Source organism: Phyllopteryx taeniolatus, chromosome 8, assembly GCF_024500385.1.
Source record: "Phyllopteryx taeniolatus isolate TA_2022b chromosome 8, UOR_Ptae_1.2, whole genome shotgun sequence".
NCBI lineage: Eukaryota > Metazoa > Chordata > Actinopteri > Syngnathiformes > Syngnathidae > Phyllopteryx > Phyllopteryx taeniolatus.
Genome location: NC_084509.1, coordinates 12685949 through 12712291, shown reverse-complemented (window position 1 = coordinate 12712291; position 26343 = coordinate 12685949). Strand labels below are relative to the sequence as shown.

At 40.4% G+C, this 26343-nt stretch overlaps 1 protein-coding gene across 1 annotated transcript; it reads left to right on the top strand.

Moving 5' to 3' along the window:
- Nucleotides 1–1566: 1566 nt before the first annotated feature.
- On the top strand, nt 1567–16264 carry bmp16 (bone morphogenetic protein 16). Its single transcript, XM_061782985.1, has 4 exons — nt 1567–1655; nt 3721–3804; nt 11009–11382; nt 12443–16264. The coding sequence occupies exons 3-4, from the start codon at nt 11016–11018 to the stop codon at nt 13396–13398; spliced, it is 1323 nt and encodes a 440-aa protein (XP_061638969.1). The 5' UTR covers nt 1567–1655; nt 3721–3804; nt 11009–11015; the 3' UTR covers nt 13399–16264.
- Nucleotides 16265–26343: the final 10079 nt, after the last annotated feature.

Here is a 26343-nt window from a genome sequence, read left to right as displayed (position 1 = left end):
TGTGATTTTGGATCCTCTGCGACTGGTGTTGACGCGGTCAGTGGTGAGTCTGGCTTTCATAGCCGTGATGACTGGGGACGAAGCCTGAGCTTTGAGACTAGATTGGTTTATACCTGATGAAGCAGAGACCAGAGGTGTGTGTGTGTGGGGGGGGGGGGGGGGGGGGGGGGGGGGGGGAGGTGTGTGTGTGTGTGTGTGGGGGGGGGGGGGTGATCACAATAAAAACATTTTAACTCGATAACAAAAAATGTACTTGGTTGTTTAATTACACACTTGATGGGTGAGCAGGCACTCCAAAGCCCCAACGATTTGTATACCAGCCGTAGACCTTTTCGTAACGGCTGCATTCGGAAATTCACTCCAAGCACGCTCGCGACACTCCTGAACGTTCCGAAACTCAGAGCGTTGTGGGAGTGTGCCGTTCGGTTATTCAGAGCGCAACATTCTGGGAGTGCCGTAGCGTCAGGCAGGTCGAGATGTTTACAGGCAGCGCTGACACATTCAATATGGACGATGCACTGACGTATCCCTGCCAATGGCCAACACGTTCGTTCGTAAATTCATAGAAAATGGAGCGCACTCTGCCTCTCTGAACACTCCATTCTCAGAGCACAATGAGAGCATCAGAATGAATTTCCAAACATACCCAAAGTTCGTAAAGAGTAGGTGCCAAGGTACTTCCGGATGGCAGAAAAGCGATTAGTTGAAAATGTGTTGTTTGGGTTTGCACCACCAGACATACCTTGAAAGGTTGAGGTTTTTTTTTCCTTTCCTTTCCTTAAAAAAAAAACCCCCAAAAAACAAAGTCTAAATCCAGAGGAATCCACGGTTGAGGAGCATGAATAGAGTGGATGTCATAAATAGTTGTGCAGAGAAAATCCCAAAATGTACTAGCCACATCTAAAGGGAGCGACCTGCAAACCCAACATCAATCATCGGGTTTGTGGAAGGCATTTCACGTATAAAATGTTTGGTTAGGTTGTAGTAATTTAGCAAAACAGTGGCTAGCCTGTTGGCAAACGTCAGCTCTATAGCGTGCTATCCATTTCAGTGTCAAACGAGCATGGCCGTCCCATTAATCTGAGCTACAGAAAAGTCCATTAAACGAGCCAGTCCTTCAATGATCACGTTGATCGTCTGAATTTCAACCACATTTCTCTTTTTAATCTACTTGCCTGTTGAAATGGAAATTATGGCTCATGTCGAAGCAAGTTACATCACGTAACATCTTTTTTATGACTGATGCTTCACACACCAAAACTGCAGCAGTATAAGGCAATAATGCTCATTCAAGTGTTTACCCTGCTTTCTCAATTGCGCTATCTTGGTCAGATGACGGAACAATATGTTTACTCGGACTGTGCTTGTGCTTTTGCCATCCGCAAATAGGTGTGACATCATGTTGAAAAGGTCCATTAAATACAATACAGTATGTCCCCTTCAACGTTTGAGCCGTTGTTGATTTTGATTTCATAGTGTATTCTAGGATGCAGCAGGAATGGATAACTTGCAAAGAGGGCGCTGAAAAGTTTCTCTCCACCCCCGTCAGCGGAAGTCAACGGGACAAGGCAGCAGACGTCTTTTCCAGAGGATGGGAAACCTGGAGGCTGGAATCGCCTCACGTTTGGAAGGAGGAGGAGGAGGAGGAGGCAGCGGTTAGTAAAGCCGCAGATCATATGTGAAAGAATGTCCGCTATAATGCCTTTCAACATTTGACCCAAGATTTTAAGCTTGCAGCACACTTTGTCCATTAATGCTTCAGCTGATACTGTGTTAATAATAATAATAACATGATGTGTAGGTTTACTAAAGGTATGGCTAGTTAATTGAAATTGAAAGTGGTGGTAATATACCTCATTATGGAGGTATGCAGTATTTTTCATGTTCTTCAATTATTCTAAGATATAGAAACTATGCTTTGTTAAGCTACAAGATGGTACACTTTGCTAATATGAGGTAAAATAATGAAGCTAATACAAGGTAAGCTAAAGTAAGCCACACCAAATGATGCAATGCTAAACTAAGCTCAAATATGTTATGCTACGTTAAGGTAAATCATGCTACACTAAACTTAAGTCAGACACGTAGTGCTAATTTCAAATAGTTTTATGCCACACTCAATTAAGATAAGACACATTATATAAATTCATAATAAGATAAATTTAGCAAAGCTAGATTATGCTACGTTACAATGTGCCAACTTAACATCAACTCAAATATGCCACACTGAGCAACTACACTAATACAAGATAAGAGCTAAGGACAAACGTGCTACATAAAAGTATGCTAAACTATGGTATTACACTACACTCAATTGAGCTCAGACACACATTACAAAAAGATACTCAGCAAAACTAGATTATGCTACACTAAGATATGCCAATTCAACATAAACTTAACTAAAATACAATAAGATAAACTAAGCTATGACAAATGATGCTACACTAAAATGTGCTAAAATATGGTACTACGCTACACTCAACTAAGCTCAGACACACTATGCTCATGTAAAATAAGATAAACTAAGCATATCTAGACTGTGCTACACTGTAATACACCAATTTAACATAAGTTTAACTAAATTACAAATGTGCAGAGGCTTTGGAATGGTTTTAGGGCGTTCAAATTTTGCTTGAATGGGACGTCGTTACGTGATCATAACCAAATCATAAATGTGCTAATCATGCCCTTTCATTTCAGTCTCTTGTCTCAGAAATTAATTGACTGGCAGATAACATTTTTCTTCTCAGGGAAAAACAATTTGATGGATGTGTGGTAGGTGTGATTTTCTTTGTGTGTGCTGCGATGAATGAGAAGAGTTTTCGAGTGCGTGTGTGAGCGGTAATATGTGAGACGACGCATCCAAAAGAGACGTTTGCTCATGGGCCAGCTTCATGAATACAAATTCCGCAAAGGACGGGTGCACCTTGCTTCTCCCGTATAATAGTGAACGAACGCTGCCTACCTTTTTTTTCCCCTTCTTCCATCCAATCACAAACGCAAACTGCGCTGACTTCACGGGCCGCTGACTCATCCATTCATACAGATGATTTTATTATTTATTATAACCAAATCCCGTTCAGAGTTATGGGGGCCACGTATTTATAATGAAGGAGCCATTGTCCCACAGCAATGGCTCTATTGAAACGCAGCAGGTAGGTTTGGTATAGAGGGGGAGGAAAAAACATGATTTTTGTTAGTTTGTTTCATGTCATATGCTTGTTTAGTTGGTTACGTTGGTTATGACATTATCATTGGGGAGTAAGTAACTGGGATGAGTTTAACTGGTGGTCACTTTGAGGCAGAAAAGGCAGCAAAGAGAGCATATGTGTGTGTGTGTGTGTGTGTGTGAGAGAGAGAGAGAGAGAGAGAGAGAGAGAGAGAGAGACAGAGAGAGAGAGAGCGAAAGGGGGGCGGAGACAGCAAAGGAAGGGAGCGGGACAATATAGTAAGAGGGTTGAGGTCCAACAGGGAGTTGATTGATTCACTCACACTCGTGCTGCTGCTTTGCATGCACACATTAGCACCTGCACAGTTTTTTAAAGCAGCACACACAAGTGGAAAGTGTACCTTTGGATACAACATGGAAGGACCATTACGCAACTTTGTAGTAGAGTATTTACATGCAGACAGACACTTGCTTTAGTTCCGAGAATCAAAAACAACAACAAGAAAAAAAAAAGTCCACACAAGACTTGACACAATCCACTCTGTCCAAAGGAGCAGGAGGGAGAGCCGAGGGATCGGAACACTGGAGCTCAAGGATAAGCCATGGACACTGCGTACATCCCAACACAGCTGGAGGTGAGCAGTACGCACACGCGCACACACACGCATGCACACACACTTCAGGGGCGATTTAGGATTTCAACCCAAGCAGAAATGATTGCAATTTATCATTAAAATCAACAATCAGTTTGACACAGGAACATTGTTTTATTTGTTAAAAGAAAGTACATTTAATACAAATATTTTTTCTTGAAAATGAATATTGAAATGTGCTGCATTCCAACCATTTCCAAACCTCGATTAAATTAGATACAGTAGTACTTTTAAAATCGACTTCATGAGTTAAGTGCATCTCGATAAATTAGAATATGGTGGAAAGGGTCATTTTCAGTAGCTCAAATCAAAAAGTGGAACTCCTATATTGATAGAGGTTAATTAAACACAGGAAAATAGGGTTTAGAAAGCCAATTCCTACCTCATCTCTATATTTTCAAATAATTTGGATTATTTTATATGTCGTGTTACAGATTATATGGGTTTTACTTTTTGAGTTGAACTACAGTACTGAATTCAAATGTTCCATGATATTGTAATTTAATGAGATGTACCTGTATTGTCATGTCTAAAAATAATGAATTTTGTCTAACGTTTTAGGAATAAGACCCATTAGTTAGAAATACTTTTACCAAACTTTTATTTAGTTCTTTATTTATTTTTTGCCCCTCAAAGGCAACCGTACGCTCATTGGGGACCCCAAGGAACCAGCACGCTAATACACTTTGGCAGCCTAATTACACTGTTTATAGAATAAATAACCACATTTTGCATCTACATGAATGAGGACAACTACTGGACTGACAACACACCAACCACTGGGACTACTATGGGATTATGGAACTTTATGAGTATCAGTGGTGCAGTTTAGACATGACAGCATTGCTGTCCCTATAAAAGTTGTAATGGCAACTGTCACCATTGGTATTTTTAGGGGATACTTTCTTAGATGATAGTTAGGCATGCTGAAGCACTCTAAATACGCCCATCGGTCTGGATGTGTGCTGCTTAAGACATTAGCCACGCTTGGGAAAACTCACACACATGCATACAAACACAGCAGTTGCTCAATCCAAACTCCAGTGCGCTATAAGCTACCTGAATAGTGTCCCCATTATGAGTTTAAAGAGCAGCAGGTAATTGAGCCAGCGCGTTGTGAGGCTGCCGCCGCTGCTGCTGCCGGCGTGTTATTAATGCGAAAAGCAGGCAGTCTGTATTTTTCACATACGGCCGAGCTGTCAGACGCGGCATGACCCTCGCAGTCACCAGTGAGATATGTCAATATTTCCACCCATGCTTGTTGTAAGGGGAGGGAGGGGAAGGAAGGGGGCTCCCTCCTAGTCACCACAATGCACCTTTATACTGTACGTCAGTGGTTTGTAAACGTTTTACAAGTATCGACTGAAAAAATATTTCTCTTTCCAAGTACCACCATCATGAACAATGTTCAAATACAGTAGCGTAGCTAAAGTGTGTATCAAAAACAGTTTCCAGTGAGGCTCAAACAGCCTGCAAATGAGTAAAGTGTATGTAAGTTGGATCTGCGGAGCAAAATATTATTAGATTGGTGTTTCCAAATCATTACTGAGCCATGGTAAATACTGTATTTTACATTTTTTTTAAACTCACGGCACCAAACAAAACCATCACAAAAGTTTCGATACATTGGTACCTTGACGTTGCGTGATTCTTCATTGAAATGCCTTTAATCTATTCCAGCCACCACACTTTTTTGTTGCTTTTTTATTAAAGGATAATAGGCATGTATTGTCAAATATGAATATAAAAACATAATAAAAGAGAATGTCAAGAAATAAACTGGTTTTATAAAATGCAATGACTGTACATACAGTAGTATTCATTCATGTGCCTTTCGGGGGAGTGGCCTAGTGAGTGATGTCAGGATCTGGAGTCAGTCAGATTGGCCGTTTACTACACGGTTAGTTCAGTGTGAACGTCTGCTGCATGCTCCTTGTGAGTGTTTTCATTTTGCATTTGTGTGGGCTTTTGTCTGAAAGTGCATCGCCGACTGTGGCTCTTCATTTTTTTCCCCACTTCATTCGAGCTGCGGTGTATCTGATGCTTGCTTGGTGCTCAAATTTACCGAGCAAAAATAAAATCAACCAAACAACGGCCTGTAACTCACATGTACTGTAAGTCAACGTACCACTGTACTTATGTAATGATGGATATCTGTTTAATTGTACCTTCTGCCATCAAGTGGAAGAGCATTTCATTGTTCTGCCTGTCACTATGTGTCGCTGGCATAGAAAGATGCACTATTTCCAGGATATAAATAATAATTTTCAAACCAATTAGTTGAAATTGGATTATTTCCTGCAGCACAGTGACTGGGAATCATTGTATTAGATGGTGCAGGTGTACTTAATGAAGTCTTCAGTGTGGTTCAAACCGTATGTAGATGCATACAGTGCGTGTTTAAGTTGTTATGTGTTCACACAAATGGATATCTGGCTTACTGACCAACTCTGGATCTTATAAATTGATGTTAACTGCGTTGTTTTGTATTTGTTGTTTTGTTGTTTCGTAAAAAGGCCTGTGCTGAACCTGGAACCAATTTTGGTTCTCAGAAATGGTTATTTTATAAGCTCGCCATGGAAAATTGGGTGAAATTGAGCCATTGAGAACTATAGTGTGGTAACTCAATTTTGACAATGACAATGGTTACTACTTCTGGATACTTGTTTTTACAGTAATTGTGGTTTTCCTCAGATTTTGGCCTTTTGCCAAACATCATGATTTTGGAATTAGATCATCTTGGATATTTATATTGATCATATTGCTTGCACTTTTATCCACAACTGAGGTAGTTATTATCTTTACTTTCATAGGTTGCTTTCCTTGTCACTATCATCTATCTCAGTTGCCTGAAAGAAAAGAAACACAATAGGATTAAAAAAAATAAATAATTTCGCAACAGTGGTCTAAGTCCAAACATCAGTCAAATCTATCATTGTATGAAAGATGGAAAATGACATTCACTCATACTAACATGCAGATGCAATCGCACCCAAACTAAAGCACTACACTACTAACTTTCTGAGTCTTCTATCAATCTCTGAACCTCACTTTCTGGGATGTTTTTTACAGTAGGTGAAGCCTGGTTTGGAAATGGGAGTTGGCCCAGTGTTGCACTAATGAATCAGGAAAGGTGCTCAGTTGAATAAAGAACTGCCTCCCATATGTCAAATTTGGAACTACACCTTGATTTAAACAAGTTTTCTTTTGAGAGATATGGCCAAATGGAGTTAGTGCATTCCAGTTCTCAATGGTTCACTTTTAAGCGAGTGAAATCTTTAGCTTGCATGCAGCATGTTCCAAAGTACAACAGAGCGAGCGCTAGCTGTAGCAGGGGGACTGAGAAGTCAGAAAGAGAAAGAGAGAGGAGGAATTTGGGAAAAGAAACACGGGAAGAGCAACAGGAAAGGAAAGTTAGGATCGGGCGTAACATGAAGACAGCGGCGGCGGATAAATCAGCCAGCTGCAGTGACACTCGGGGCCGTCCGTATGCCGCGCTCTTCCGCAAAAACACCATTCATATAAGGCTTTGGAAAAATAGAATAAAATGGGAGGTGAAAAAGAAGCCATTGAGGTAAAGGGGACACGGTTGTAGTGAAGGAGGAAGGGGAAAAGGCATGTTGAAATAAACAGATAAAAAGAGAGGATGGGAGTTTATCACCGCACTGTCTGTTGCTAAGGGAGGTCAGATGACATCCAATATATCTTATGGCGGACACAACCTTAAAACCTTCATTTGACCTTAACCCGAAAACATTCATCACTGCCTTTTTAAACAAAAATTCCCACAGGAATGTTGGTTTAAAAAAAAAAGAATCATCTCGGTGGGGGCCATCATAAAAATGTCAATATACTGTATTTGTGGGTGGAGCCAACGTGACACATGAAGAGGGGAACCTGTTTGGGACACTTTAAATAAGATCATTGAGGCAGACACTCAAGGAAAGCTACAAAGCAGTGTTAGGGGCACAGAAAAGAAGAATAAAGTGGAAATGTATTACAAGAAAGTGAATGGCAAAATTCCCACATTCTCCATAAATGCAATAGGAACAGACATACATTATTCATTGGATTCATGCTGATGATAGGTATTATTCTTGAACTTATGCTAATAAGATGAGAACTTTATTTTATTTTTTATTTTACACAGTCGTGAGATTACGACTTCATGGGTTCGCTATTGTGACTTTTTTCCCTCATAGTTTTACTGCTATTCAACAACTACTTCATTCCCCTGCAATTACAGCGTTATTCTCATAATATTGCAACTCTTTTTCTTTAAAAAAAAAAAATGTTGCTTTTGTCAAATTACAGTCTTATATTCGGGGAAATACTATGACATAATATTTTCTTGTAACATTATGCCCCTATTCTAAAGAAAGGAAAACTTTTTGTTTTATTTTACACCCGCTCATGAGATTATGACTTTATTTTCTGACTATAACTTTTTTCTTCCCATGAATAAAGTCATAATAGTATGACATTTTCTTATAAAATTACCATTTTATTCACATAAAATTACCTACTACTTAATTTTTGTGAGATTCCAACTTTATTTTCTTAATATTGTGGCTTTATCTCATAATATTATGACATTTTCCTGTAACATTACCACTTTATTCACGTAAAAGTACTACTTCATTCTTGTGAGATTACAACTTTTTTCTCGTAATATTACGACATTTTCTTGAATGTGAGATCACATGATATTACAATTTTATTCTCGTAATATCACGACTATAGTCTAATCATATTACAGTGTAACATTTTCTTTTAACATTACCACTATTCAAATAAAATGGCTCTTTCATTCTCATGGGATTACAACTTCATTCTCGTAACATTAAGACTTTATTCTTGTAATATTATATTTTCTTGTAACATTACCATTATACACTCGTAAAATGACTACTTCATTTTCGTGAGATTGCAACTTTACTCTCACAATATTATGAATTTATTCCAGAAAAAAAGTAGGTCACTTATTTTACTCCTATACTCAACAACAAGTACTCGGTAATTTTTTCTTGTACCTCTATGTGTGTATGTGTTGTGTAAAGTGTGAGTGCCCTGCTCCTCTTGTGTGAACCTTTGATCCGCTCGGTGTCTTTTAGTAAATGAGGAAAGTACAGGCGAGATGTTCCTCCGCTTGTCCTCAATGCGCTTTTAGTAACGAGGGAGAGGCGTCTGGTCTGTAATTGTCCTGTGTTGCCTTCGCCTCAGGTGAAACAGTCCCTGCCGGGTGGGGCCAGCTGTCACACTGTAATGGAGGGCCGGCGACAATCCCACGCTGCTTCTCTCGTGCCCTTTGAACCCCGCGTCGGCCGGCCCGGCCTACGCAATCACGTACGCATAAAAGATACAGATACGGTCACACCTGTAGCCTCGCTCTAACCTCTTTTCTGACAATGTGGCCAGATTAGCGGACCATTACGACATCATTATGTGTTTGCTTAGGCCGTAAACGCCTCACTTATCTTGCCGTTAATCGATTCGATGCCTCATAAAGGGATAAAGAAGGGCAGACAAGGAACTGTGGTTTCTTTTAAAGACCCTTTTTTTTAACTCGTGCATCTCACTACATCAGATCACTTTGGTTTGGCTTCTTTTATTTGACCTCTTTTTTTTTTTTTTTTTTTTTACACCTTAGCTCAATTTTCACCTTAGGAGGGGTGTTGGCTCTTTAATGACCGGTTGACTTATTAACATCTGTTTCATGGTGGTATGCTGTTAGCTGTGGTCGTAATTGTGTGAACTCCCAGTTTGTGGTCACGTTCCCGCGCTGACACACAAAAAGGTGTGTGCGAGGGGAGGGGAGAGGATGGTAGAGCTCATCTTGCTGTGAATCAGCTCTCATCACAGTCATTACGAGCAATGCTTTTTTAGGGTTTGATGCTAATTAGGAGGGTTGTTGGATGATGGTCTTAACCCCCAATTTGTTCAGATTCTTCTCATAGCACATATCCTGACCTCTTGAATACAATAAGTGTTACAAAAAAGTCACAGGTGCAATTAATCCTTTGCTGAATGCTCAACTTAACTCTCCATGAGTTCCATGCTGATTTCTTGCAAAACATTGTTTTTGAATAACAAAAAACAGCAGAAGTTGCAAAAAGCAAAGCACCTTTGTACTGAGCTCTTGTGATGTATAGTGGATATAAAAGGTCTGCACACCCCTGTTCAAATGCCAGGTTTTCTTTTTTGTGATACAAAAACATGAGACCAAGAGAAATCATTTTAAGTCTTTTTGCACCATTAATGTGACTTTTACAACTCAAATTATTTAAAAAAAAGATATATTTTCAAGGGGAAGTAAAAAAAAAAAAAAAAAACTGAGATAATGTGGTTCCACAAATGTGCGTACTCTCTTTTACTCTAACTGGGGATGTGGCTTTGTTCAGAATTAACCAATCACATTCAAACTCAGTAAATGGGAGTCAGCACACACCTGCTGCCATTTAAAGTGCCTCTGATGAACCTCAAATAAAGTTCAGATGTTCTCGTAGGCTTTTCTAGTTGGCTTTTTTTCTGCTTAGTTGATTTTTTATTTTTTTTTTGCTTTCTATCAGAAGAATGGATTATGCTAACACTGAGTGCTATTTTGAACAGTTCATAATTACTTCAAAATTGTGTAAGACCCCAGTTCCAGTCAGAGAAAAACAGCCCCAAAGCTTTTTCCTGACGAACAGTATTGTGTTTGCGCCAAGCATACCTTTTAGAATAATTGCCCAAAATGTTCATCTTTGGTTTAATTGGATTATAACAAAATCTCCCCCAAAAAGTGTTATTTTCTGATTCAACCTCTATCTTATCACAAAAAAACTTGCATTTGGGGGTGTAGACTTTTTATAACCAGTGTACTGAGGTTTCACATGATATGCTGACCTCTCGCATGATGTCATTTTGAAGTACCACCGAAAATCCAAAGAAAAAGCCAAATGAAAAAAGGGAATCCTTTTGATTCTTGCTTAATTAACCACACATGCGATATGCTGTCTTGTGTGACATCTTTTAGGATGTGTTGCAAAAAGCCAAAGAGCAGCAAAACACACACTCCTTGGATGCTTGCTCAACTGAGGTTTTCCATGATAGTGGTTAAGACTTTCCCCCCAATATTTCCAAGCATAATTCTTGATGAAGTAATGTTTCTTGTTGACTGAAGCAAATGTCTTGCTGCTCATGTTAGGTCCATCATGCTCCCTGCTAACCTCCTGCTCCTCATGGTCCTGCTGCTACCTCAAGCCTTGTCCGGTGGCCAGGGTGACACCGGCGAGGTCTACAATGGCAGGCTAGCCGGCGCACCGCCCTTCACTTCGGAGCCCAGGCTGACCGGTTTCCCCCTGGAACCGGGCCTGACTCAGACCATCCAGAGTCTCCTGCTGAGCCGCCTGGGACTGCATTCGCAACCCAACCCTCGGCCTGGCGTGCCGGTCCCTCGGTACCTCATGGATCTGTACCGCTTCCACCAGCAGCAGTACCACATGCTGGAGGACCCCTCCTTCAGCTTCCCCAGCCAGCACGTGCAGCAGGCCAACACCGTACGCAGCTTTCACCACACCGGTAAGACCACTGCTACACCGTGACCACACGATAGATAGTGTCAAAATGAGAGCAAGTAAAGGACCTTTAGACCGCACCATGGAAGCTGTTTATATGTTCTCTTTTATCAGCCTATGGTGATGTATAAATCTACTTTATGACAGGTGCAGATATCTTTTACCAGTCTCATTTAACAATCAAGACATGACACATGGTCCAAGCATGCCCGTAATAGATTAGATGGGTTGCTGTAGTACGTGTATACACACACGTGTGTACGTATATGTATATTCTGTAGATATATATATATATATTTATATACTATTACTATTGCTATTATTGTCACTGTTATTATTGTTACTGTTTTTGTTGCTATAACTACGTATTATTAGTAAAATATTTCTTAGATTTATTATACTTGTTTATTTATCAGGGGTGCCCATTCCATTATTTTATAAACAACAATTTCTTGATTTCTTTTTTTCAATTAGGACTATTTTGTTTTATTTTTAGTTTTTTTTTTTTTTTTAGATTATTTTTAATTTTGATTATTTTATCATTTATTTTCATTTTTATTTTTAATTTTGGACAGATTTGCATTGTAATCGAGTTGTTAGCATATCAGCCAAACAGCTATGAGGTTGGGGGATCAAATCCAGGCTCCAGCCTTCCTGTGTGGAGTTTGTTGTTTTCCCCAGTTACTCTGGCTTCCTCACTCATTCCAAAAACATGTTTCTTAGGTTAATTGAAGACTCTACATTATCCGTAGATGTGAATGTGAGTATGAATGGTTGTTTGTCTATATGTCGCCTGTGATTGGCTGCCGACCAGTCCAGGGGGTACCTCGCCTCTCATCCAAAGTCAGCTCACTGGTGACCATAATGAGGACTAGTGCTGTACAAAATGGATGGATGGATTTTTATTTTTAAATTTTAAATTTTTATTGGCAGCTGTTTCTAAAAGTGTGACCAGTGAGTTTATCTGTGTAAATTACAGAAGAGAAATAAAGTCCAGCCATCAAGCAATGATGTATTTTTACATTTTTTTTACGTATTTTTTTGTTCTGTTGATGTTCTCCTAGAGCCCCTCACAGCAGAGGACCACAAATGGGCGCACATCTCCTTCAACATTTCCTCCATCCCCCTTGATGAGAAGGTGCTCTCGGCTGAGCTCCGCCTCTTGCGTACCGCCAGGAGCGCCTCCCTGGGCCCCGGCCCCCACAGACTGAACCTGTACCTCTCTGGGCGCCAACAGGACCCGCGCCCCACCCTACTAGAGACCAGATTCCTCGCCGCTGAGCCTCAAAGTCATACATCCAGCGGCCTCTGGGAGGCATTCAGCCTGAACGCAGAACTCTTCGATTTAGCCCTGAACGGAGACGACCACCTTGACTTTCTCCTAGAGGTGGTGCCAGAAAACAGCACCGGTTTGGGCGAAGGGGAGGGACACAAGAGGGGGCACTTGAGGGTCTGTAGGTCAGTGGGGCAGGACGAGCACAGCTGGGCCCAGGAGAGGCCCCTCCTGGTGACTTATAGTCATGACGGGCGGGGAGAATCGTTGGTCAAACACGGACAAAGGAACCTTAGTGGGATGCCCAGGAAAAGTTGGAATAGAGACCAAAAGTGGGGCCGGGTTAAAACGTATAACACGCCGAGCTGGGATGGCCAAACGGGAAGGGTTAAACGTAACGGCGGTCGCGCGGCCAAGCTCAAGCGCCTCTCCCGCAACCGCTGCCGCCGCCATCCCCTCTACGTGGATTTTAACGACGTGGGCTGGCACAAGTGGATCATCGCGCCCAGCGGCTACAACGCCTTCTTCTGCCTGGGCGAGTGCCGCTTCCCCCTGGCCGACCACATGAATTCCTCCAGCCACGCTATGGTGCAGACGCTGGTCAACTCAGTCAACGGCGCCGTGCCACGGGCCTGCTGCGTGCCCACCTCGCTCAGTCCCATCGCCCTTCTCTACCTGGACCCCCAGGACCGCGTGGTGCTGAAGAACTACCAGGACATGGTGGTGGAGGGCTGCGGGTGCCGGTAGCGTGCAGGAGAAACCGTCTGGGGAGGAAAATGATGGCAGGATGTTCTCCAGCAAGGAAAATCCCAATTTAAGCTTAAATGTCAGAAAATATGACGGCACTTTTCCACTGCACGGTATCGGAAGGTGCGAAAAACATGCAGAATTGAACGCATGAGCTAAAATGAGAAAAACTTTATCTGAGAGGAGACTGAGGCGGTTGCAGCCAAATGGAGACTGTGGAGTGTAACACTGCATCCACAGCTAAAATAGTGTACACAAACATTGCAAATCGGCCCAAATTTGAGAATCCCCCCCACCCACCCACCCACAAACACACACACACACATCTTCCGATCAGCGTCAACAAGGGCCAGATTATCAATTGTCTCTAAAAGATTATCTTGAGCAATTATCCTGCGGTGTGGGATGTGTTAAGAGTTATTTCTCGTCCCTGATCTGCTCGCAAAATGGTCAAGCTGACAATTGTAAATGTTAAAATGATTATCTATTTACGATCGCAAATGCAGAACAATAGACCAATGAGCAGGTTAAACTCATACGGACAATGGAGACTGTGGAGTGTAACACTGCATCCACAGCTAAAATGGGGTACACAAACATTGCAAATCGGCCCAAATTTGAGAATCCCCCCCACCTACCCAACCACACACACACATACACACACACACACCTTCCGATCATAGTCAACAAAGGCCCTATTATCAGATATCTCTAAAAGATTATCCTGAGCGATTATGCTGTGGTGTGGGGAGTGTTAAGAGGGATTTCTCCACCCCCATCTGCTCGCAAAACAGTCAGGCCGACAATCGCAATGTTAAACCTGTTCAATACATGCCATTCCTAATTCTTGTTTGGTCGACATCAAGTTAGGCCCAGCCACGACTATCTCGAGTACACCAGACATGATAAGAGAATAAACACACTTGCAGATTTTATTTTCCTTGTCATGTTTGGGGTCTCTCACTTTTTAAAAATTGCTTAATATGTTAAAAAGCTGTATGTGTGTACCCATCTTAAAGCGGGGTACACACATACCGGCAATCGGACCAAATTTGAGCCTTTTCCACCCCTTCTGATCAAAGTCAGCAAAGGCCCGATTATGGGATGCCTCGAAAAAAAATGATCCTGAGCAATACTCTTGTGGTGTGGGGTGTGCTAAGATACATTTTTCCTTCTCAATCATTGCCTTGTCTATGTGAGGCCTCTTACATTTTTTGAATTGGTTAAGATTTTTAAAAATCGATATGTGTTTACCCCGCTTAAGCTTCTTGATCAGTGACTGACCAGCAGTGGTTCACCCATAACGCTGATATGAAAGTGTCAATAGCGAGTGTATACCGTGCAGTGGGAAAAGGGTGGCAACACACATTTTTGTTTTACAATAGCGATAAACGCCAGTCATCAAAGCATCTTCATGAAAAACTGGTCGTGAAAGCATCTTTCTTTCACCAGCTATTTCAATACAAAACACATCAGCAATGCTGAGAAAGAAAAAAAAACAGCGCTATTGTTTTAACTGTACTCCATTATTATTTAAAAGAAAACTTTTCTTTACAGACGTGAAAGTGATCTGATGCGATTCCATCTCAATCCACCGTTGCTCCATTGTTTAACTTAAAATGTATTTAAAGACTGCAGCGTTGTGGTGTATTTAATCTCAGTGATATTTAAGATAAACTGCACAGTCACATGAAGTAAGTTATACTGTAGCTTTATATGTTTGTGCATCATGTCAGCTGAGCAACATAAACAACATAAGTGGTGTCCACTAACAAAGCTGTGTGTATGAGTGTGCGTGCGTGTATGACCTAGGGATTGGACAGACTAGTCGACTTTACTACTTTACAATGACGTTTAGACTATGACATTGACTACTCGCTAATAGGAGTCTAATTCATAACTTGACTAGTTGATGAGTCGACTTTACAACTCCACGATGTTTGGAGTGTGACATCCACTAGTCACTAATAGGGGTTGAACCGATTAGTCGACTAGTTGATGAGTCAACTTTACTACTCCACAATAACATTTAGACTGTAACCTCGACTAGTCACTTATAGGGATTGGACCAATTAGTTACTCCTCCACAAAGATATTTAAAGCGTGGCATTAACAAGTCGCTGATAGGGGTCGAACCAATTAGTCGATTAGTCATCAAGTCGACTTTACTCCTCCACAATGATATTTAAAGCACGACGTCGACAAGTCACTAACGGGAATGAACTGAATAATTGGCTATTCGATGAGTCAACATTACTACTCCACAATGATGTTTAGCGCATGACGTTGACTTTACTCAAGTCAACTCATCGCTAATCATGTAGCATCGTGTCTTCCAAACGGCCAGTTTACTGTGGACTGTCAACTCGCCCATCTGCTTTCTTCACTGGACTATAATGCTTTGTGGAGCTGTGAACTGTCCCAGCAGCTAGCGGGTCTTCACCCAGCCCACGTCGATCCTCTTGTGTTCTAACATGTGTGTTCTTCATGAATTGGGTGTTTGAAGACCTATATGCTCAAATACCATTAATAACATCATCAGCGACTTTTCGACATTGACTCGACTTTCACCACATTAGTGTCGACCCCTGTTGTCTATGTGTGTGTGTGTGTGTGTGTGTGTGTGTGTGTATGTGTGCGCCTGCGCGTATCATCGTTGGTGCCGAAGTGAAGTCTCGTTTGTTGTGTCTGCATGTGCCAACAGCAAAGAAAAATTATGATGACACATTTTGTGCCTTTCAAAACGACGTGTTCTTTGCTCATTGTTTTTCCAGTGTTGCATTCTCTTCTCTCTTTGTGAAAACACCGATGCAGCAGCAGCTTGTAAAACTTCCGAATATGACTCCCAATAAAGAAAACAAACCTGTGCCTGTGAGATTTTTCTATGTGCATGCATGTGTATTCTGCAGCTACAGACACAGAAGTGAAGCCACTAGATCCATTTGTTCAAATGAAATGATATATTTAGAGATATAAAGATGATCATGAAAACTACATCCATCCATCCATTTTCTGAGCCGCTTCTCCTCACTAGGGTCGCGGGCGTGCTGGAGCCTATCCCAGCTGTTATCGGGCAGGAGGCGGGGTACACCCTCAACTGGTTGCCAGCCAATCACAGGGCACATAGAAACAAACAACCATTCGCACTCACAGTCATGCCTACGGGCAATTTAGAGTCTCCAATTAATGCATGTTTTGGGGATGTGGGAGGAAACCGGAGTGCCCGGAGAAAACCCACGCAGGCACGGGGAGAACATGCAAACTCCACACAGGCGGGGCCGGGGATTGAACCCAGGTCCTCAGAACTGTGAGGCTGACGCTCTAACCAGTCTAACCGCCATGAAAACTACAGTGAGTTAAAATAAAATTTAGCACAGCCAAAGACTTTTTATTTGTGCGTAAGATATGAGAGCAAAGAACGTATAGTGGTGCCTTGTGATACGAGTGACCCGACTTTTCAAAATCAGAATCATCTTTATTTGCCAAGTATGTCCAAAAAACACACAAGGAATTTGTCTCCAGTAGTTGGAGCCGCTCTAGTATGACTTATGACAACAGTACGACTTTTGAGTCGTTTTTTTAGTCGTTCGGCCATTTTTTTGTTTTGTTTTTTTGCTTTGACTTGTGAAAAACATTTTGAGGTACGATATTTGAACACAAACAGTGTAGCAATACATGTAGACAGATAATATACCAATACTCACAGGCATATATTCTTTAACCATTGTGAAAAATTACTAATATTACTGCATCTTAACGAGTCAGTTGTGAAACATCCTGTCTGTCTCGATGTCTGTATTATACTTCCCCCCAGGTGGTCAAGGCACACACAGCAGAAGACGCTGCACAATGTCCATTGAATTGAAGACAAAAATGTGGCAAAAATTGTATCATTCTTTAATTATGTCATTACTGTCTGTTTTTATCAAGTACTATATTATTGAGTGCTAGTTTTCTTCTGTGTTGTCTTTTGGTGGAGGCGAGAACAGATTTATGGCATTTGTATTAATTTAAATGGGGAAAGATGATTTTGAGTAGTTTGAGTTACGAGCGTGGTCATGGAACAAATTAAACTCGCAACTCAAGGTGTGTATAATAGAAAATGAAATTTAAAAAACTACACATGGACACAAAGGACGTTCGTCGCAACATATGTTTTCACTGATGGCTGCTGACTGCCTTACAAAACATTGCAGATGAGTGTCAGTACAATTCATGTCAAGGGCTGCAACGCATCAGACCTCACTTACTGGCCTGTTGATAACCTCTGGCCTTCCTCCTCCATTATCTAACCCCTCCACTATCAAAAAGTTGTCACTCACTTCCTCCTCTTCTAACAACCCATCCCCTCCGCTCTCTCTCACTCTCCCATCTCATTCATCAGTAATGCATTACATCATTCTCCATGAATCAGGAAGTCGCCTGCTAAATTTATCTTTTTTGCCATTTGAATTAAAGTGGAACCTTTCCTTCATGCCTCAGAATAAATGGCAGTGGCAATCCCCTACCCATGAAAAAAAGGAGATCATGTGGATATTTGAGGGGCTGTTGGCAACGATCCCCCCATTCATTGACTGCACCAGTGAAAGACTCACTTTTTAGCCACAGGTGCAGATGAAATTACAAATACAGTGGTGCATTGAGATATGAGTTGAATTCATTCTGTGACCGTGCTTGTAACTCAAAGGACTTGTATCTCAAATCATCTGTTCCCATTGAAATAAATGGAAATGCCTTCAATCTGTTCCAGCCTCTCCAAAAAAAAAAAAAAACTATAAAAAGGTTTGGAATGTGTTTTTTTCATAGCACGCTATAGTATTGTACTTCATTAAAACATACAGGAATAACATAGTTAAATAAGAATTCAACTGCGATTAGCTGGCGACCAGTTCAGGGTAGACCCCGCCTCTCACCCGAAGATAGCTGGGATAGGCTCCAGCATGCCCACGTCTCTTGTGAGGATAAGCGGTACAGAAAATGGATGGATGGTAAACAGTTTTTGTCACACTGCATCAATTGAATGGCCATTGTGCTGCTTCTCCTGGTGTGCCTGCTTTGGCCAGTTGGGGGCAGCATAAGACAGGTAGATAGATAGCTATACTGTTAATTGAGACAGCTCGGCTCCTCCCTGCAGCTCATCAGTGCGGCAATAATATTAGTCGTTCTATGCAGAGGATATATATATATATATATATATATATATATATATATATATATATATATATATATATATATATATATATATATATATATATATGTGTGTATACAGTATGTATATATATATATATGTATACAGTATGTATACATGTGTTGCTGCACTGTTTGTCTTCAATCCGATGCTTAAAGGGTCAATTGTGAACAATATGCCAAATTGCTTTTTGTTTTGAAGTGAGTTGAGTTCACGAGCACCCAAAAAGCGCTTGTATCCAACATTTTTGGTAGCAAGTCAAATTTTGAAAAAAGACAAACGACAGCTTGTTTTTTAAAAAAAAAATTAAAATAAAAAAAACACCTCGTAATTCAGGTCACTTGTATCTCAAGGCACCAATGTATGTACTGTATATTGTTTACCTGATGTTGGGAAGGGATTTGGTGGAAAAAAATAAATGCATTTTCGGACAGAATTCTTGCTCCATCTCAGTGATCGGTTATCATTTTTTTAAACTCGCTGATCGGTGATCGGCCCCAAAAATCCTGTTTGTGTAAAGCCTAGACTTCACAGGGCTAAATCATCATTGCCCCATAGGTTAATGAAAAAATAGACATGGCCATAAAAAATAGACATGGCCACTCTCATGGCCGTTTACAGGTATATTCATCAACTGGAATCCAACCATTTAGTGCCATTGACGTATATATTCGTCAAGTGCATTTTTCGACAGGTAGACGTGGAAGAGGGTCTCGCCCAGCTTGTCTGCAAATGGAATTGCTCCCCAGGCCACCCCCTGGCCCCGCTCCTGTTGTTATATCACATTGATTCTCCATATGTGGTCTGTGGTACGCTGGCTCTCTCTTGTAAAGAACCACTGGATTAAATATTCAAATTTTGCATAATGTTACAGTTGTTGAAACTGTTTTTTAGTCCAGGACAGGACTTTTGTTTAGTACAGCTCAGCTGTATTTAACTTTGAGGTACAATACGTTTACATTAATTTTTTTAGAACTGTTTGTTTACAAACATTTATTTAGGTATTTGGTGTTGCCTGGTGTAAAATAAACTGCAATATCATCTGTCAAAACTGTTCTTTCATAAATTGTGGCTTTTGCTAAGCGACACTATCAACACTCATACCGGGACATGGCTCAGCGCTGGTGGCAAAAACATCCCTTTTGGACATCAGTCATTGTAACTGACCCCTTAAGTACACTAAATTGCAGTTTGATACGTGTGTGTGTCACACCATAAAATGAGAGGGTCCCAGATCACTGCGGCAGATGTCAATGACTCCACCAGTTGTGCGCTGCCGTGGAGCCCAGTCACATAAAACAAATCGCGACCCATTCTGAAAGCGAACAAGAACAAGCAGACTGAGTCAGGTGTAGTGAGTCAGGCCGTCAATCAGGCCACGCCGCGAGCCAGAAACCCTCTTCGACGATCCAAGAAGCTGGCCGTGATTGACTGCAGCATCTAAGCTGGACGCGAACACGAGTAGAAGACAAATATCATGACCAACATTCCTCATGAAAACAGCTTTCCTATCCAGCTTCCCTTCATCCTATTCTTGTAAAAGTTCACAGATGAAAAATGATGTTTTTGCAGGTGTCTCTCAATGTGGTGCATTCCACCTTTTGCTTGCCTGCACAGCTGTATTTTGGGAGGAAGCTGAGAAGAGGGTCAATGGATGTAGCTTTGTTTCTTATTTGCTGTCGGAAGGTTTTCCTCACTTTTAGGTGAAAAAATATTTCGAACAACCTGTATTAGAAATTACAAAAATATTGCGAGAAGCCAACCTTGCCCTAAAGCAGTGGTTTCCAACCACAGTGCTGCAAAACATTAGTGTGCCATTAGAGATCAACAGGTGTGCCATGGGAAATGATCCAGTTTTACTTAATTGGTCTGAAAAATGTTTTACCAAAAATGATGTCTTATGTACAGTATGTTCATATATCTATGCCAGCAACGTATAGTGACAGACAGAAGAATAACATGCTCTTCCACTAGACGACAAAAGGTACAATTAACCTCTGTATCCACCTGTTGGCATTCATACAACAAAATAGTAGCTTTGTGTTGAACTAAACAGTTGAATTTCACACTAATTTTGTTAGCCTTATAGCTCAATAAGAAATTAATAGCTGAATCATTTTTGAACATTTTCAGAAAACTAGAAAAAAAACAAATTAATCAAAAAAAAAGAGTCCATTTGCTTCTATTCAACCTTTGTGGATTACTCTGACCTGGATGACTAAGAATTTAAACAGACAGTTGCATTTTCTGGCATGTGCGATATGTGAGGCTGGTGTCCTGTGAGATTTTTTTTTAACTTAATAGCAAAATTGCCTAAGTCCTTTTGAGTTTAAATTCATTTCTTTTCTTGATGTTTGTGTAGATTCTCAGTCATCCAGGTCATCAGGTAATCCGGGAAATCCGCAAAGGTTGAATTGAGGCAACTGGACTCCTTCTTGTTTGTTGAATTAGTTTTTTCTTGTTTTCCAAAAATGTTAAAAAAAAGACATGCAAATATGCTATTAGGCTAACAACATGTGCCTTGGCTCAGTAAAGGTTGGGAAACGCTGCCATAAAGGGTGGGAAACCTTGGCTCCCTCTTCTTTAAGTCCGTAGAATTAACTGGTCAAAGTAGTGAGATAACATCTGTTTTTAGGCATCCCCAAATGTCGAACCACACCCGTGTTTGAGGTCTACAATCACAGCAGGGGCCACCCTCCTGGCCGCTACCTCCAGAGATTACTCGCTTGCATAAGGTAATACATGCTTGGAGACAAATGTTCCGACATCTTTTCAACATCTGGCCAAAGTTCCAATTGGATTTAAGGGCACACCTGAGACCTCTTGTTTCCATTTGTAGCTAAGTAGTAGGTGTGTTACCAATGATGAGCACAACTTTCCATATTAGGCAATGTTTTTGTCCAAATGTGTGTTTCCTCTTGACATTCTACGGTCTATCCGTCATTGATAGTTGTTAAGTCAATTAGACAAGAAATGCAGCAAACGGGACAAAATGACTTCTTCTCCAGATGTTTACCACCATGAGGGTTGGAGTCGCTGCTAAATTAACAGTTTGCAAGTGGTAGTCTCATAGGACAGCTTCCATCAAATAATTTACGACCGTTGTCTCACATTTAATCAGACAAGAAAGCAAAGCACAAAATCGAACAGGAGAAGTTTGACACGATCGCCACGATTTACAGCTAGAATGACACTCCTGGTTCAGGGAGGATGATTTGTGATGTTACAAATAGGCGAGCGGTAGTATTGTTTTTAATTCTTAATGCCTTGGACAATTCCATGAACAGCAAAGAAATGACTGTTTCTGCACCTTCAGTATGTTCTCTGAGAGAACAGAGACTGAGACTGTGGAACCAACACATAGATAGACAGACAGATAAGTACAGGTGATGTGTGATGAAATTGAACTATTAACATCTCGTCAAGATGAGACTGAGGGCAGCAATAAAACAGGTCACTGCAGCAAAGTGGAGACTGTGGAGCCAACACAAAGACATTATTGCACAGACAAGTGGAGTATAACACAGCCGCATATACAGATACATACATACATACATACAGTAAACATACATATAAATAGGTCTAGAAGACATGTACAGGTTGCCCCTGAGATATACAGTATAAACACATGCTGCAGTGTTACCAAAGAGAAAACTCAAATAAATATACAAAAAGAGAGTGGAAGGGAAAGAGGCAATGAGAGGAGGGAGAAGGCCTGGCGTAAAGATTAGATTTGCACTTGAAACATCTGCAAACTCGTCCCGGCCCAAACTAGCGCTTCCCTACAGGTTTGTGTGTGTCTGAGCTCACTGTTTCCCCTCGTTTTCACCTCTCACTCCCCCTGTTTGCGCTCCGTTTCCTCTGTTTTCGACGTGAGCAAATGCGCCGCATCCAGAAGCATCTGTCCTCATCTGAAGACGACGCTTTACGATTTAATTAACTGATATCTTTTGACGAAGAATTTTGAGCTGAAAATTTGAATTTAGAACGATTTCCACAAAGTCCCTTAAAAACTGAAAACAACTGACATTTACAGTATGTCCTCATACTTATCACGTTCAACTGCAGAGTATCAGGCATCATTTAGTGAGTCAGTAAAATGAGCATACTGTAAAGTGGATATAAAAAGTCTACACACCCCTGGTAAAATTTCATGTTTTTGTAATGTAAAAAAATAGACCAAGATAAATAATTTTAAAACTATTTCCACCATTAATGTGAGCTAGTGTCTGTACAACTCAATTGAATTTTTAAGAGGGGAAATTTTAAAAATTGTGTAAAGTGTAAAAAAAAAAAAAAAAAAAGGAAAGACCCTCTTATAACTATATGGCTGTGTTCAAAACTGACCAATCAGGTAACGTGTTCTTTTGGTGATGAGCAATGTTGTGCTTGTGGCAAATATACCTTCTGAAATTAAGGCCAAAAATTTCAACCTTGGTTTCCATAGCAAAATCTCACAATTACACACTATCACTCACACTATCACAATAGCGTCCAGTGCCAAACAAAAACATCACATAAGATCACTATAGTTCTTTTTATGTTTTCGTGTTAGTGTTTAATGAGGAATAAACTGTTTCATAATAAAGGTTGCCTTAAAAGCATTGCACTGAACCAAGGAAGAATTGATGATTAACTAACATTAAAAAGAGGCGTGCGGGTTTTATATGTTTTCAAAATGTGTCACATTAAAAACTTTCCCAAAGATTTAAAGTGCACGGTAGCGATGGAGAAAAACAACAATCACTGCTTTGTGTGTATGGGTGTGTGCCTGTGTGTGTGTGTGCATGTGTATGTGTATGTGTATGTTTGGATGAAAAGCATGTCAAACTGGACTCTACTAAGATATTTGTTAAACTAATCAAACTGACTTGTTCAAATTTAAGCAAAGCAAAGCATACACAAGGTAACTCAATGTGCTTTACATGGTTAAAATAATTTAAAAACAAAGGAAAAAAACAGCTTATAAACATTTAAAACAAAGAAAAAAATAAAATAAAATAAAAAATGAAGCCTTCACTCTGGATATGTTCTTCAGATGGTAGAAGGCAGTTTTAGTAATTGATTTGATATGACTGTCGAAAATCAGGTCGGAATCTATTAGAACACCAAGGTTTCGGACTTGGTCTTTGGTTTTTAAAGAAAGTGACTCTAGGTATTTACTAACAGCAATTCTCTTTTCTTTATTGCCAAAAACAATTATCAGTTTTGTTGTGGTTTAATTGAAGAAAATTTTGGCTCATCCAGATAGTTATCTGTTTTAGACAGTGACACAACACCTCAATTGAACTGTAGTCATCTGGAGACACTGCTAGCTATAACTGTGTGTCATCTGCATAGCTATGATAGTCAAAATTAAAGTTCTGAAGAATTTGACCCAAGGGTAGCATATACAGGCTAAACAGGAGGGGTCCAAGAACTGACCCTTGAGGGACCCCATTGGTCATTCCCATTCGATGAGATTGAACACTTCCAATGGTTACAAAATAACTCCTTTCCTCCAGGTAGGACCTGAACCATTTAAGGACTGTTCCATTTAGTCCTACCCACGTTTCCAACCTGTTCAGCAGTATATTATGATCTACCGTATCAAAAGCCGCACTGAGGTCCAGCAAGACCAGAATTGACACCTTTTCTGAGTCAGTATTCAATCTTATATCATTTAGCACTTTGAGAAGAGCAGATTTTGTACTGTGATGAGTTCGGAACCCTGATTGAAATTTGTCAAAAAGTCAATTTAAGTTCAAGAAATTGCTGAGTTGATTAAAAATGATTTTCTCAACAATCTTGGCTATGAAAGGGAGATTTGAGATGGGTCTATAGCTTGCTAACATGGAAGCGTCCAGCGCTCTATTTTTTAGCAGAGGCTTAATGGCAGCTACTTTAAGAGCTTTAGGAAACTCGCCTGACTGGAGTGAGCAATTGATTATTTGCTGCAAATCAGGTAGCACAGACTTTACAATAGCTTTGAAAAAGTCAAAGGGTATTGAGTCAAGACAGCTTGTTGATGGTTTCAGCTGCTGAACCGTTTTCTCTCCAGTTTTTTGGTCAACTGTATCAAGTTCTAATATGGTAATAGAGTTTTTCCTGCGTGGCTTGAGATGTAGTATAATGTTATCATTTTGCTGAATTGTGCTAATATTTAACCTGATGGATTGTATTTTTTTTCACTAAAATAGCAGGCAAATTCCTTGCTTTATCTGTTGTGTGAAGTTATGGAGTTATCTGATTTGGGGGGGTTGTGAGCTTGTCAACCACAGCAAACAGAGTGTGAGGATTGTTGAAGTCTTGGTTAAAATTACAAATACTTTGTCTCTAGAGGTCATAGTCAATTTGGAGTTTAGTTTTTCTCCTTCTGCTTTCCTACACTTAGATTTAGAGGTCTTTACCATAATTGTGCTCCTCCACGGTGTTCTAGGTCACCTCAAGATTGTCTTAGTTTTAATAGGAGCGACAGCATTCATGACGTTTGAGATTTTACAGGTGAAATTATCCAAACGTTCATCAACTGTCTCAGCATTCACAGTTTGTGGCACAGCAATGGTCTCCATAAACTTAGTGGCGGTACTCTCATTTATGTACCTTTTCTTAATAGACATAGATGTTGTCTGAAGTTTTGGAAGAATCTGTAATTCAAAGAATACACACAAATTGTCAGAAATAGCCATATCCTTAACGTCAATTGATAGAATTTCAACATCCTTAGAGATGACCAAGTCTAAGATGTGACCTTGAGTGTGGGTTGGACTCTTAATATGTTGAGATAGGTCAAATGTGTCTAGTATAGCAGAGGGTTCTTGAGATTATTTTTCCATGTTATTGTCAACATGAATGTTAAAGTCTCCCGTTATGACAAAATAGTACAAATAACTGATAGCACTTCTGAAAAGTCCTCCATACATTTTCTATTGTATCTTGGAGGCCTATAAATTATTAAAACTATAACATTTGGGTCACCTTTAACTAAAAACAGAGATATTCAAAAGAGCTAAAATCACCCAATATATTTTCTTTACACTGAAATAATGACTTAAAAATAACAGCGATACCACCACCTTTTTCCCCTATTTGACACTAAAATAAAACTTTTGCTGGTGCCTCATTTAAAATGGTATTACAGCTACTTTCTGTTAACCATGTTTCATTTAGTAACAAAAAGTCCAGATCATAGGTTGTAATTAATCAACATTGATTTATTACCCAGTGACCTGATATTGAAAATAACTAGTCTCACAGAGATAACTGGAGGCAATAGTTTGATAGATTCACTTTTAATCCTCACTAAGTTTGTAGTTCTACTTTTTGTCCCTTGTAATTACAGGGATCAAAAATGCCTGATCTCCACAGGGGTCTGACTTATTTTGGAAAAGACCCCGCAGATATCAGTCAGATTCGCAGATAAGGTTCTTCATGGGTGGAGGAGGGGCCATTCGCATCTTAGTGGACGGTGGTTTCAGGCGAGGGGGGATGGGAGGAAGATCTTGGGATGGTGTGCAATGGATTCCAATATTGACAATCATCTTCATCCTGTCCGTCACACCGAGGAGAGAATATAAGATAGTAGAGAGTGAGTTTTACGTTGGGCTTTGCTCCAATGGGGCAGGGAGGGGTGTGGGAGATTCAATGTGCTGGCTCATCACATTTGTCATTCGCTCCTCCGGGTGTTTGGATGACCCTGATGAATCCATCTGCGCCTCGTGTCGCCTTATCTCCTGTTCCTCCGATTGTTTAGGAACAACTGCATCACCAAGGCCAGT

What these genes read in the sequence shown, in the direction of transcription:
- bmp16 (XM_061782985.1), top strand. Translation starts at nt 11,016, where the DNA reads ATGCTCCCTGCTAACCTCCTGCTCCTCATGGTCCTGCTGCTACCTCAA. An exon ending in ACGCAGCTTTCACCACACCG is followed by an intron (nt 11,383 to 12,442) that starts GTAAGACCACTG and finishes ATGTTCTCCTAG; the next exon opens with AGCCCCTCACAGCAGAGGAC.